The sequence below is a fragment of the Lissotriton vulgaris genome, chromosome 7 (assembly GCF_964263255.1).
Source record: "Lissotriton vulgaris chromosome 7, aLisVul1.2, whole genome shotgun sequence".
Lineage (NCBI taxonomy): Eukaryota > Metazoa > Chordata > Amphibia > Caudata > Salamandridae > Lissotriton > Lissotriton vulgaris.
Window position 1 is genome coordinate 1334030110 of NC_141695.1, and position 14586 is coordinate 1334044695.

At 42.7% G+C, this 14586-nt stretch overlaps 1 protein-coding gene across 1 annotated transcript in view; it reads right to left on the reverse strand.

The window, feature by feature from the left end:
- Positions 1-9141: 9141 nt before the first annotated feature.
- The window catches only part of LOC147703637 (zinc-binding protein A33-like), a 54499-nt gene continuing 49054 nt past the window's right edge, over positions 9142-14586 (reverse strand). Inside the window, exons 3-6 of the mRNA XM_086931976.1 lie at positions 14332-14565; positions 13907-13929; positions 11814-11950; positions 9142-11459 (exon numbers count right to left, since the gene is read on the reverse strand). Of these exons, the coding sequence (XP_086788102.1) occupies positions 10918-11459; positions 11814-11950; positions 13907-13929; positions 14332-14565 (936 nt within the window). The 3' untranslated portion in view covers positions 9142-10917. The remainder of the gene's footprint in view (positions 11460-11813; positions 11951-13906; positions 13930-14331; positions 14566-14586) is intronic.

The following is a 14586-nucleotide window of genomic DNA, read 5'->3' on the forward strand; positions in this document are numbered from 1 at the left end:
GAAAGATAGGATGTATTGATATAATGGAAAATCGTTTAGCCTATGTTCATCCCTCAGACCGTGGTAAATAGCACGTTGCACTTTTTCCGTAAAATACAACGCCCTGAAGAACGGCATAGCTTCGTAAGACTCGTACTAGGAAAGTGGGCCTCTGCCAGAAGAACTGATGTGACTATAATGCAACGAATAGGTATCAGACCTCGTACCACGACAATGAATGTAATACCAACAAAAAGCCAAAGAAATAATAACGTAGGAAAGCTGTAGGGAACCCAGCAAACCTATCATCAATTATTTATACGTTGGCTGCGAGACCTCAATGTAACGGATGCTTACCCAGTTGCTTAATGTTGGGAGAGAAATAGATTTATGTGATTACCTTCCTCTGCAAAATCTCTAAAGACTGTCTTTTCAAACTCATTTAAAGGAACTACTGTCGGAGGAGAAAGAGACCGGATGTGGGAGCACGCGGCCTGACTGCAAATCGTGGAACATCAACGACATTGGCCAAGGCGAGACCGCAGCAGTAAGGAGTCGCAGGACGAGGCACTGTTTCTGACAGAATGAAAGGAAAGGGCTGACCTGAGGCCCCTGCTATATGATCGACATGTGCCGAGAAGTCCCCGCTCTCTGAACCTGGTTATGGACCCGCCTGTCTAAATTTTCCGTCCCCCTGGTCTGTTCCCGATCTGGCCCTGCTCCATCCCCTCCTCCTCCGACCTACCATAAGGACTACTCGCACACCCCCCTCCCTCCACCTGAACTTTCAACATCCTCTAAATCCTACCGTGCCATCCAGAGAAGGGTATTTCCTGCGTCAAAAGGGAGGGAACCCCGACTAAGTAGACCACGAACTGTGTTAAATCTCAGAACGGTGACCTAAAACACCACCAAGGGTCACCCCAAAGAGAAGCTAAACGAAGTATGTGGTTCTGCCCGGTACCGAGCGCCTTGAAGATGATGGAAGCAACAGGAAATACCCACCACAGAAACCCAAGAACAGACAGACTTCACAACTCAAAGACAATTGCACCCTTCACCACAATCCTTTTCTGTCTCCTTCTAATGACCACACTCTGGATTATGGAAGAAAATGCACCTGCTTCAAAATCGTAACGCATTTCTCCCACGAGGTCTGGCGAAACAAAACAAAGACACTCTCCTGCCCGCAGACCTCCAACGGCTCAACCCACATGGACATTCCTACTAAAGAACGAATTGTAATACAGGTGCTCAACAGTACCAACAGAAGACGACAAAGAATGCTGAGAACTCACTAATAATGGTCCACGACCATAAGACACTGGGAACCCTGATTATTGTTTTTACTATGCCTCATTTCTCTCCCAACCACCATTGAATTGACTATGCTCCAACCGAGTACAAAAAGAACTTACTTACGTGGTAACCTATCAGTTCCTATTCCGAATGACTATAAGCCTCTATGATCTGTACCCAACGCTCTCGCAACATAATTTTTGTCTGATATTGCATTACTATGACCTTCCTGCAACAAAGCTTAACGAGGAACCCGCCCACTAAGATGAAAAGATTTAAAAATGTGATATTTATGTACAGTTCCTTCACCTGGGTTATCACTTCCTTACTTATGACCACCACAGTAGACCTAGATAGGAAATAGGCCAGCAAGATGTCTTAGAAATGTTAAAGGGAGGACTGTGGAAAATTAATACGGTTTGGTGAACATTATCTGCGCCATCTTCCCTTTGCCCCGATGCCACACTCTTTGTCGCACACCCCTTCCACTTTAGCTGCCTTGACCAGAACCACCCTCTGCCCATCCCTGACCCCCAGCACGGCTCTTCACCCACACAAGCACCCCCACGCACTGATCACTCCCGCTTTCACATGCCTTGCACGTAAGCGGCAGCCATTTTGAGCACCATGGCCCCTCTGCCCCTCGCTGATAGCCAGCGCGTCTCTCACCCTCTCTTAGCCCCGCAGGCATCCCCCGCATGCTGACAACCCCCCTCGCTCACATACGCCACGGGTCATAAACCTCTCTTCAGCGCAACTCTGCCTCGGAATCCCATCCTGTTCCCAGTGCGACACCTCCCTTCATCCCTTTCATGGTCCCAAGTCCTTTGATACAAACCCCCATTTCCTGTGTGCCCGTTTGTCTCCCTTGTTCCCAGGCCGCCACCTGGCCCTGCGGATACTGCTTATCACACCCCCGTACAGTAGGAAGCTTCCCCCATTAAGGACCCTCGATTTGATCAAAGCCCCCACCCTATGAGATCCGATCAAGCTCCACGCATTCCGTGAATCGGCGGAATGCCCAGCTGCGCGATAATCATCACCTGTTGTGACCGGGGCGGGGACTTCCACTGTAAATGTGTGGGAACGGGCTTGAAGCGGGGATTCCTAGGATGCCTTTCCGTACATCAAAGTATTGACAAATATGTGTTTCATGTAATAAAGCAATAAAACCTGTGTATAAGAGGCCAGGCCTCAGAGATGCGGTTAGAGCACCTCGTGACGATACTTGCTGTCCGAATTGATGTGTTCTCCTCCGGAGAGAATAAACCCTCGTTTCCTGCCCTTCAGTCTCCAGCGCCTGCTTCTTCATTGATTAATATTTTGTGGGTAATAGAGGCGACACCGCCGGGCAACACAAAAGGGTCTTTGGTCACTGGTTGTCTAGCTACCCTTTTACAAGACCACCTCTCCTTCAGGAAGAAGCTCAAGACCTGGCTGTTCGAGCAGTAGCGCCCCCCCCCCCCCCCCCAAGCGCCTTGAGACCCTACGGTTAAGTAGTGCGCTCTATAAATGTCTTTGATTGATTGATTGATAGTTCTGAGGATTCACCTAAAGTCTACCAAATAGATGTATTTAATTCTAGTAATACAAAAACAAAATGACATTTACTAAATGTATGGAAAACCACTGAGTTCAGTATCAAATGAAATATTTTTTCATTCAATCTCGCTGCTACTTGTGGGCGGACTAGTATGGCCCATACTGCTAAAATGCTAAAAGAACAAGATATATATTATTGAGATTTCGCCTAAACTATATTCCTCTTTTGCTAGGACATCCGTCAAAAACTTACGCAAATCGCTACACTCCTTTTCTGTCCTTGTGACATGCGATCCACTCGCAATGACCTGCATTTTCTATTCTTTTGTAAACTGTATACTAATGAAAGAAATGGACATATTCTCCCCCTCATGCAAAATTGAACTTCAGACAATGCCGTCCAGCCCTATATTACCTTCAGTCATTACCGGAACCTTTGGTGTGTTTCTGCTTGGCCTTGTTTTTTTTTTATCAGCTCAAAGCAGGAGGAGACTAAATTCCTAAACTGATATTTAAAGATGCAATTAATGGCGCTGGCTTGTTTAAAACCTTGTATATATGTATGAATCACTGTTTTTAGTCTATGACTGTTTTACAATTTACCATTATTATTGTTGCCTTTTTAGGTTGGCTTAGATACATATTATCATAACTTGTATATGATGTATTTTTTATAATTATTGATGAAATTATGTCTGTAGAATACTTTTTATGCCGGTATTGTATCGGCGAAAGAAAGTTATTTTGACTGACTGACTAAAAGAAAGAAGATAAGCTGAAAGGTGTAGTACACATGGTACGGTTTGTTTGACATTAATTTCCTCTGAATATACTATACAGATATATTTCTTTTTGTGTATACTGTGTACTGGGAGTGGTCTGTTAATATATACTGGATAGGTTTCATAATTTTCAAGAATATTCCATTGTTTCTTTTAATATTTTAACTATCTCTTGAGCTTGATGTCCGTACAGCAAATATGGATTTGTATTGTCTTCCACTTTCTTTGTTGTTAATGGTTCTTCATGGGTGAGCTTTTCAATATGTTATGTTGCCTTCTTTACTGTGGTACCTGAATAACTACTTATTTTACAGTTGTCAGTTACATCTACCTTTCGCATTTAAAAAAAGATTCATTCATCATATTTTATTCATCGGATGCTCAAACAATATCTAGTGGCTTAGTAGACTAATGCAGCCACTGTAGGGGCCTGAATTCGATCTCATGATCAAACGTTCAAATCCGGTGTGTCCACTCAGCCTTTCATTCTTTTTAAGTCAATAAAATGAATACCATTAAGTTGGGTAACAATAAAAATCTGTTATTCAGCGGCAAGATACCCTTGTTTGAATGTGTGCTTTACTAATACACGTTATATCAATAGATTGTTTTCCTTAAGCAGTTGGGGTGAAATCTAGTTGCAAATGTTATAAGGTCTCTAAGAGGCCCATTGCTATTTTCCTTATGTTAGCCTAACTTTGCACATTATAGGCCGCAATTGATTTGCACGTTTCCAAAATATTACACTTTATTTGTGCAAAATTTTATTTTCTCCCATAGACAGCACGTTTTCGTATTTTGTTCTTTTCCTGGGATTTAGTCGAAACAGTCTTATGTAAGGTCAAACAACATTCCTCTTGTTATTCTCTGAGGTCTGCCACAAGCACCTAGACATACTAGAGAACCCCAGCTGCTGTTTTTGAACTCAAGTTTTATCATATAAACCGGAACTTGTCGTTTTGAAAACAGACAGAGCGGAGGCTTGCAGGCAGTGCAATGGTCCTGAGACGATAGAGCTGCGCCAGCTGAGATGTAGAACAGCCATCTATGTATGGTAAGGTATGGGGTTTGCCCCTAATCCCAGAGATCTATAAACACTTTGCTTATATAGTGGTGGGTGGGTTTAGGCAAATCTGTCAGGTAACATGGCCGGTCTTTTTATTGTATATGATCTTCTAATCATGCTAATGACATTACCGACTTGAAAATGTTTTCTAATTGTGGCACAGTGATTGCATATTAGATAGAGCACAATATTTTATATCAATATTGTAAGCTTCCTTTGTGTCTCTTTTCTATTTATTGTGGACATGAATGAGTGAGAGGGCTGGGAGTGTTGTGTTCTGGGGTGCCAAATCACTTGTCTCTAGGAAGGTTAGGGGGGCAAGGGAGGCACTATAAGCTAGTCTGATTCAGGCCCTAGGTACTGATTTGGTAACGTGCCTCAGTCCCTACATATTGATGTTCTATGGTCCCAATCATAGTTCTGTTCCCGAGCAGAATCCCTGCAACATATGTATAATACTGTTTTTATCGGAACCCCTAACAGAGGTCCTTGTGCAGCTCCTTCCCAACTGGATATATGTATGAGTCCAAAAAATATACCTTCCTCCCTTTGTAGTAAATTCAATGAAGTAGTGGGCAGTTTTTAGAAAATGTTAAAGTTGTTCCTATTCTTCATTTAGTTCTGTCAATTTCCCAATGTGTCTTCTATATTTCTCCATCAACTGCTGGAGATATATATTAGCACGCGCCCAAGTAATTCTACTTAAATTGACTGCTTCAATCATCTATCATAATGGTTTTAATTATTGTGAGGACTGCTCCCTAGAAAATATCAGAACAGCAATGGACAGGCATAGGGGGCCATACTACCCTAATCTGTACAGGGATGTACTGGAAACAGACCGTTCTTCACAATTTAAAATGGCAATTCTTGATCTCCAGAAGGTCCATTAGAACCTTCACAACAAGGTAGCCTTCACCCTCACCCTCACACTCAACCCAAGATTATCCACCATCGACTACTCCTAAACCCAACCTTACCATTGCCTAACCTCTGCCTAAATCAGTGCTAAATGTGTGTGTAAAATCCTCAGACAACAGACATGATCTTCAGGTTCATAGAATAACTTATTTTCATGAAGGGCTTGCAGTCTTCTAAAAGGACATGTGATTGTTTACTATTTTCAGTGCAACCTCTATCCTGAAAGTCAAATCCCTCCTCAAAAAAAGCAATGACTCCCTGTATTTTTACTCTCTTTCTTACTAACTGACCATCCCTCTCTGTTCCAACGCTGCCTTCCCTGATTTAGTTTGTGACATTATTGCATTATATGATCCTCATCACTCACCATCCTCTGCGTTTTAATAGCTGGTTAGGCCTTCTGGATCAAACCTACCCTCTCACAAAGCTCTTGACCTTCAACATTCATGGACATCGCTACACATTCTGGTAGATATACTTGGATGCCATGATCTTCAACCATAAAACTATAGAAGCACATCTCATTTACCTAATCCTCTGCACTGATCATCACACCAACCCCTTCTCTCTCTCCAAATATCTTCCAGAAAGACTATGGCCAAGAATACACCTGTCCTCTGCTACAACAATTTGAGCTGCTTCAGCATGAAATATCTTTTGGAGTCATTTACCATAACATTGCAAGCTTTAACAACATTTTGAGATGTAGTTTCCTCTTCCAGAGACTGGATCGCAGATGTGTTTGACTCTTCAGTAGCACCCCCAAAACTTTTTCTGACCACCGAGGCTCAAGTAGGTTTCTTAAAGAAAACTCCTTGCTTAAACCAAAGGACCACCGCAGAGAATCTAATTGAAAACACAGAGCTAGCACAGAGACTATTTTATTGTACATCCACAACTCAAATTCTACATACCATCGATCATAAATATGAAGCATTTCACTAACTAGGACTGTCCTTGAAAGAAAATCTTCAAATTCCTGTCTGAACTCCACAACCCACTTGCGAGCCCTGCCAAATCTGTCTCTGCTCACTATATTTGTCACTCCTAAAGATGTCCACACTTGATCACTACAAACTAGACATTACAGACTAATGGCAAATAGACATTACTGGGACCGTGGATTGAAGAGCAGCATTCACAAAATTCAATGAGCACACTGAGGCCTAGGAACATATTGCTGACACTGAGTTTAGGATTTGGATTTCACCCTCAGTTTCGGATAGACTCTACCATAATCACCACTTCTGATGCCCTCAAGGTACAAACAGAATGGAATGGAGCAGATGTTCTCACACCTCTTGATAACTTAGTTGTTTCCAATTCGGTTGATCACTCAACCCTCCTACTATACCTCCGTGATTTGGAATTTGAGATGTGACCTTTGACTAGATTAATTCCTTGCTCTTGTGCCATACACACCTCATCTTGCCTATGTATTTCACCAAATCCCCTCCTCTACTGAACCTTAGTCCATCATAGAGATCAGTAATTGCACTAATCTTCTATAACATTTACCTCAGTCCTTTGTCATATCTCACTGAATCCTTTGCCCAGACTGTTTTAATATTGTGTACATCTTAAATTCTGCTGAAAATGGAACCTGAATCAATCAGAAACTGGTTGCAATACATTTAGATGCCACCTCAACTCCATCATCCAAGGACAAGCAACCACCTGAAACTAAATGTCAGAAGAACAGAAGTCCTCGCCTGTCAACCATTACAATGCAAAAGCCATTGAACCTTACTTGCACCTTCACTGAAATCACCTTGGACTTCGACCTCAACCTCAAAGCAACACGGTTGTCAGAGTCTACTTACATTGTCCGAGAATTCTCAAGGAAGGTTCGTTCTGAATATGTAAATGTAAATGTAAATGTACAGGAATTTATATAGCGCAAATCACCGAGCGGTTTCTAAGCGCTTGCTTAGGGAACCCGTCCTGGTATTCCCCTGTGAGATACCCCCGGCAGGGTATCCGCAAGGTGAAAGCCAGGCATCCCGCCGCGAGGGGCCGTTGTGGAGATTAAGCAAGCTATTGCCCAGAGTCGCAGAGTGTGAATCGAGTAGGCACCGGAGCAAGAATTGTAGAGTCCATGGACATTTTTTAGGACTCAAGACCCCGCTGAGCCGGGAATTGAACCCTGGTCCAGGGCTGACCTCTGCTTCCAGGTCTGCCTCCTCTAACCAGTGAGCCACACTTCTCCACTCATCTGTCCTTTACTTGTCCACCAAGCTCTTGACCCCTGCCCTGTGCTTTTATGTTTGGAATAAGCAAATGCCCTTGCTTTGTCAGATCGGAATATCTTCTTCTTAGACACCAACCAAACCACCTGAAAAGTGACATAATTTCCTATTTTACTTTCAGTCAAAGACTCTCAGTAGGATACAAATGGGAGTAATGAATACACACTTGTCTTCCAAGGCTTCCATCTGAAGTATCCTGGCAAATTATACATGTCAGTCAAATCTGTTATGATGTGACTGCAGAAGACCCTCTCATGCTGCTGCTGCCTAATCTGAAGAGGGGCTTTTAAAAAGGAAAAGAATACATTTTCATTTTTGTGAATTTTCAATGTCAGAAATAGCTTTTGTGGCAGTGATGAATTATCTCTGGACAATGCTGGATGGGAGAGGGGGATAGGTGCAATACACCAAACCAAGCAAGACACTTGAGTTGTCCACGGCTTTTGACACAGTGTTCCCTGCAGTCATACTGGATAGGCTGTGTGAGATAGGTATCTGTAATAAATCCTTTGGTAGGGTTCAATCTTTTCTACCTGAATGAGTACAAACATTTTTCCATCCCTCTATAACATCTTCTCATAAGCTTTCTTCTGGTGTCCCACCGGAGTCAGATTTAAGCCCTATGCTTTGTGTATTTTGACAGTTTACATCTAATAAAGTTGATACACAGTTAATGATCAGATTAGATGTAAATTGCCATCAAGCACAACAGAATTTTCAACCGTGTCTCATTCCTGTGCCATCCTGGAAGAAAAGGAATTCACCTAAACTAGACACGAGAAAACTTCAATATGGTCCAGAGAATGGTGCCCTCTTTGGGGACTGCTTTTCTTCTTGTATCTTCTGTGTGCAACCTTGGATTTATCTTCAACAATGAACTCTCTTGCTACATTCAAATAGCCAAATTGTCTGACAGTTGTTTTTTCAGCTTACGCTTTTCAGCAAAGTTCTTCCTTTACTTTCATCAATGATGCATTTCCAAGTGATTTGCATGATTGTGGCTCACGTCAGAACTACTGTATTGCACTTTATCTGTCCCCAAATACCACCATAACAAACTGGAGAGGACCCATGTTTCTGAAAATCACAGGTGTCTTCACTGGCTTTCAAATGAGACCACTGTTAATCACTGTTTCTTGACTAAAGCCTGGAAACTTGGTTCTTTTGATCTGACAGCTAGCTTTTGGTCAAACTCGGGATGTTGCTTAACGCTAAGCACCAGGATGCCTTTCTTTGGTAACTGGGAACTTTATAAAACTTCTTTAAAAAAGGCAACATGGATTATAGCACAAAAGACACATAATTTCAAATGATTGATATTTATTTGCTTAAAAACATTTACTCAAGGAATTATATTTTTTTGCTTCCTATGAGATCATTTAGTCACAGCTTCCAAAAGAGGATGCAAAATATGTCTACCTCAAAACCTCATCTAAAACTCTGAAGTCACCTAATAAAAAATATTGCAGCAAGACTTCTCATTCAACTGCAGCCATTGTACCACATCAACCCAGCTCTCCGCACCCTCTACTAGTTATCTGTGGCAATCATATTTTTCTTTGCGGACCTCTGCATCATCCTTCTACAGCTTCTAATAATGAACGAATTAAAAGATGTTACTATTACCCACTCTCATGACAATAACTGTACCATTCGTGGAACATTGGACGGCTGAGGTAGTCTTGCTGTGATTCAAACTTCTAACCAACAAGGTTTTTCAGAAGCCACCAGTGAGCATAAAGCCACCCACTTTGCTATTGTAGTTTATATTTACAGCGGTGTGTTAAGAAGGCATTCATCACATGAAAAACAAACTTTGAATTTTAGTTAATGATATGCCCTCTATATAGTTAAATGCAACATAAATATATCTCAAAATAATGTTCATAATACCTTAAAAATATTAGTGTAAACAAGAAGGTATTGTCACCTCTGGGGAAAATGTTATAATCTGGGATTCACATTTAGTTTTGCAGCTTATGGGTCACAGTTTTTGTATTTAAACATGTTACCTATTAAACTGATTTGAAGTGCAATGGGGAGGTTCTTGACTTCATCTGTTAGACACAGAAGTAACATGGCTTGGAAGTGATCAGTCCTTCATATAGAATGTGTTTTTATCTCATGTCTCATCAGGATGGAGAGGATCATTTTAGAATCAGGACGTTTGTAATTCTCTGTGGTGTAATCATTTTGTCGAGGTGTGTTTGTGCTTTAATAGTTCCATTTATCTTTAAACGTAAACATATATTGATTGAATTAGCTGCTTTGCATGAATTGTACCAGTTTAGTCCTTGATAGTCTGTCTGCTCTCATTATTCTGTGAACTGAGTTCCTTGATCCACCCGTCGCAGGTCTTTGATTCAGTATATAGGACGTTCACTAGCCCTTTGAATCACTGACTCACTGACCTAAGTCTAGTAAAAACCAGTTTGTTTTTCTTTCGGATTAAAAAAATGTGAATAATCCCCATTGAATTTCGTCACATGGTAAATTTTGCTCAAATATTAATTGTAGATTTCAATATAACCTGGCTGAAATTCACAGTCTTTTTTGTATGATTCTATCTCTGTCCTTCCTATGCAAAACTGATTCGAAAGTAGGTCTGCAGTCTAGAGTGAAGAGTCTCATTGGTACTGTGCATTTCTCGAAAGAGTCTCACTGGCATTGTGTACATCTTATTATTCTATAACTTTCCTGAACAGATCGAACTTGAGGGATAGGCTTCTAGAATAATGTTCTATGAAGAAGTTTTCATAGGCCCAAGTAGGTTTACTTCCCAGTTTTTCTTGTGCACAGCTATCTAGGTAGGTAGCAGGGTGACTTTCACTGGATCCCGATTTCTTTCATTATTCATCTCTTCCCAAGCAGTTCTCCCTAGATAGTGGGCTGTAGCCTTACATGGTGTTGTCATGCATTCCTGTGCCCAGCTTTCAGACCAATCTAGCTGAGGGTTTGGATCAAGGATTCTCACCACTTTGACGTGAGACCATCATCTGTGTTGTATTCTTTAACAGAGTTTCAGAGGTTATGCATGTCCATCTCTCTAGACTACACTATATGTACTTTGACAGGAGGATTATAGTTTCAGATGGAGGATTTGCACTGGTTCGCTGTATGTCCCATCGTTGACACCTGGACCAAACATGGGGTAGAGGACTTCAGTGAAGGTGTCCTTGAAGGTATAGATATGAGACATGTCGTCGGCATTGTAAAAGGAAAGCTGTCCAGCTTCATAGTCCAGATACACCCCAATCTTCTGGGGTTGCCCTTTTAGGCTAAGGTTCTTGGAAGGGGTATCTAGAGCCTTGTATTCATGCCCATTTCGCAACCAGATTGCCCAGTAGCCATTTTCAGGCTTCAGCTTGATGATCTTCTTCCTGTCAACAGAGACCTTGGCCACGCCAATATCCCAGCTGGTCTTGTTGGCCACTGCCACCTCCCAGTAGTGCCTTCCAGAAGAGATGTCCATGGAGCCGAGAACACAGCCACTTTTGCTGAAGCGGAGCGGATGCTCCTGCACCTCTTCCTCTGGGTCCCCCACGATCATGCTGGTCAAGTCTTTGGAGAGGATGAGTCTGGGGTGAGAGGTCTTTGGATCAAATGTCACTGGTGACGGAACTGGAAATGCAACACAAACACATAGTCAATTAAATAGATCTCAAAGCATACAGTGAGCAGAGTCAGAGTCACTGAAGTCAGAAACGAGCAGCTGAAGCCACCAATCATTGAGGTCAGAAAAAAGGAGCTGATGCCAACACTCTTCAAGCCGTAGTGCAAGCATTTACCTCTGGTTTCTAAATAAGCATGGTACAAACCACAGGCAAAGGAAATGACCAGACAAAAAACAATAATCGCTTTTTAAATTTGAAATAAGGGTTTACCCCAAAATGTCTGTAACAAGATATATATTTTCATATTTTTCAAAACTCCTGCTTGATCGGTGGGCAGAGTGCTCTCAGTAGTGACACTCACCTGGCTGCACGATGTTCTTCATCTCCTTCCACACGGCATACTGGAATGGGCCCCTGAAACGACCCAGGCAGAGGTCTCCTGCAGCAACACTGACATCAGGACTCAGAGTTGGATCTTTGCTCTCCTCATTAAAGTACCTGCAAGCAAATGTCAGTAATCATTACTGAATAAGATGCACCAAGCTGTGAATAAGCGCTGCTCCCTCAAAGCTGGGGAAAACCTCATCAAAATCTTGCACAAGAGAGATTTACATTCTTCACATTTTGCATCCATATGATTCAATGTGAAACTCTTTCATCATGAGGCACATCCATGTTCGACCCTCTTTAATCCAGCACAGTCTCCGGGACTTACTTTAAGGCTTGACTTATAATTTTCAATGGAGTCTTAAACTGCCCAACCACTGGCCCATGTCAGTGCTACCTTGCCCTCATCTTAGGGTCTATATCTGATACAGATAGCCCTTTGAAACGGCCTTCTCCACCTCTACCCCTCATCATTAAATAAGATTCCTCTCTTTCCTCCCACAACAGTTCCCTTTATCGTGCTTATTATTTCCCATCACCATTACATATTCTACAACATGCACAAAAACAACAAAACCCCTGCACTGGATAAACAACAATAATGTCTGGGTGACTTCGAGTTTCAGTAGCATAAGTCAAATGTGCACATCGAAAATTTTCAAAGTCAATAGACTGCAAAGTGCTGAAAAAGGAATTTCAATGAAGTAAAGTTCTTGGTATAAAACACCGGTTTATTGTTCCTCTTGTACTGGCCAACACGTGTTTCATCGCAGGGAAACAGACTGCGAATCTTCAGGGCCTCTTAAACGAAAGAACCGGAAATGGTGTTGTGGCCAACGCCCGAAAAGGCGAAATGTAGAGGATGGACTTTACTCGCGTAGTTTGATGGTTCCTTAATGTAGTGGTAAGGAGGCCATAACCGGGAGGAGAAGATATTGAAGCAGTAGCGCTCAAGTTAAGGTAGACAGGCGGATGCACCTGACAGAATGTGTTCCCCCTCCTGTAGTTCCCGGCGCCGTTTTTCAAAGACCGTCTTTGAAAAACGGCGCCGGGAACTACAGGAGGGGGAACACATTCAGTCAGGTGCATCCGCCTGTCTACCTTAACTTGAGCGCTACTGCTTCAATATCTTCTCCTCCCGGTTATGGCCTCCTTACCACTACATTAAGGAACCATCAAACTACGCGAGTAAAGTCCATCCTCTACATTTCGCCTTTTCGGGCGTTGGCCACAACACCATTTCCGGTTCTTTCGTTTAAGAGGCCCTGAAGATTCGCAGTCTGTTTCCCTGCGATGAAACACGTGTTGGCCAGTACAAGAGGAACAATAAACCGGTGTTTTATACCAAGAACTTTACTTCATTGAAATTCCTTTTTCAGCACTTTGCAGTCTATTGACTTTGAAAATTTTCGATGTGCACATTTGACTTATGCTACTGAAACTCGAAGTCACCCAGACATTATTGTTGTTTATCCAGTGCAGGGGTTTTGTTGTTTTTGTGCAATTTGTGTGGATTTTCGTGATCCAACCTTGAGCGGTTACGAGGGATTACCGCCCGCCCTTTTGCCTGGATTTCGATACTCCATAGCAGTATAATACTTTGCGGTTACTTGGTTGCGCGCCTGACCAATTCTGGAATACCTCAAACCCTCCCAGTAGATCAATATTCTACAACATGCTCCGCTTCAAATGTTTTTATGCCTCCCCTAGCTTTTAGTTCTCTTACTTCAACCAACCTACCTACCTCTGCATTACCTCTTTGCGCCATTCTTCATTTCTACCATGTTCTTGTTCCTCTCCCTTCCTTGCCATCTCATCTCCCTTTCAATATGTTTTTGGTCCCATTAAATGTAACTCATCACCTAAATTTTAAGTGTTTTCATTTGCCACTCTCCCCATTTTCTCTGACTCTTCTATCACTTTCCACCACCCTCCTCCTATTTCATGCACTATCCCACACTCTTGAAGCGGTTTCCCTTGATATCCTCCTCCCTCTCTGTAGGTCAATCTTGCATTGAGGATATTCAGCAGTTCGAGGTGCACAAAAAAGGGGAAAGTGACACTTACTTTGTAATGAACGAGTTCATATCCTGTAAGAAAAAGCAAAACATCAGTGACTGACTGCCTTGAGAGATCAATTACATCTGCTGTTGCCAGAAATGTGCATCTGCTGGGAACCTGGAATTCTACATGTGAGATAAAGCAAATGTGCAGCCATAGGGTCAGTTGTGTTACTTGAAACTGGCCATCTTCGATCACAGGGCTCAAGTCCTGCCATGTCATTGCACAGCTATACTCACCAGTCCTAAGATCCCCGCATGCCCCCCCCCCCACATCCTAGTTCAACTCTAAGAAGAATGACGACATGAAGGGGGACGAAGCATTGCTAACCAGATGGCCCTAAGAGGCTTCTTCACTAATGGGGCGAACACAGAGGGAGTTCAGAGAAGCTCCTGGTTTTGTCTATAGTGTCATCAGGAGACTCTACTAACCCTGAGGAAGTCGGTGGGCTCCTGTTTCTCTAGGTGGCAGCGGATCTGTTCAGCCTTCTCCTCTGCTGCCTGAATTCCCTCCTTCAAGGTCCTGTCATTGGAACGGATGACCTCAAGCAGCAACTCCTTCTCTCTTTTCAGCTCCCTGGTCATGGACATCTCCCGCTCCTGGAGCCAACGGTACAGCACGGCAAACTCCTGGCGGATGTGCTCCTCCAGGACTAAATACTGGGCCTGTGTTGAGGAAGAGGGAAC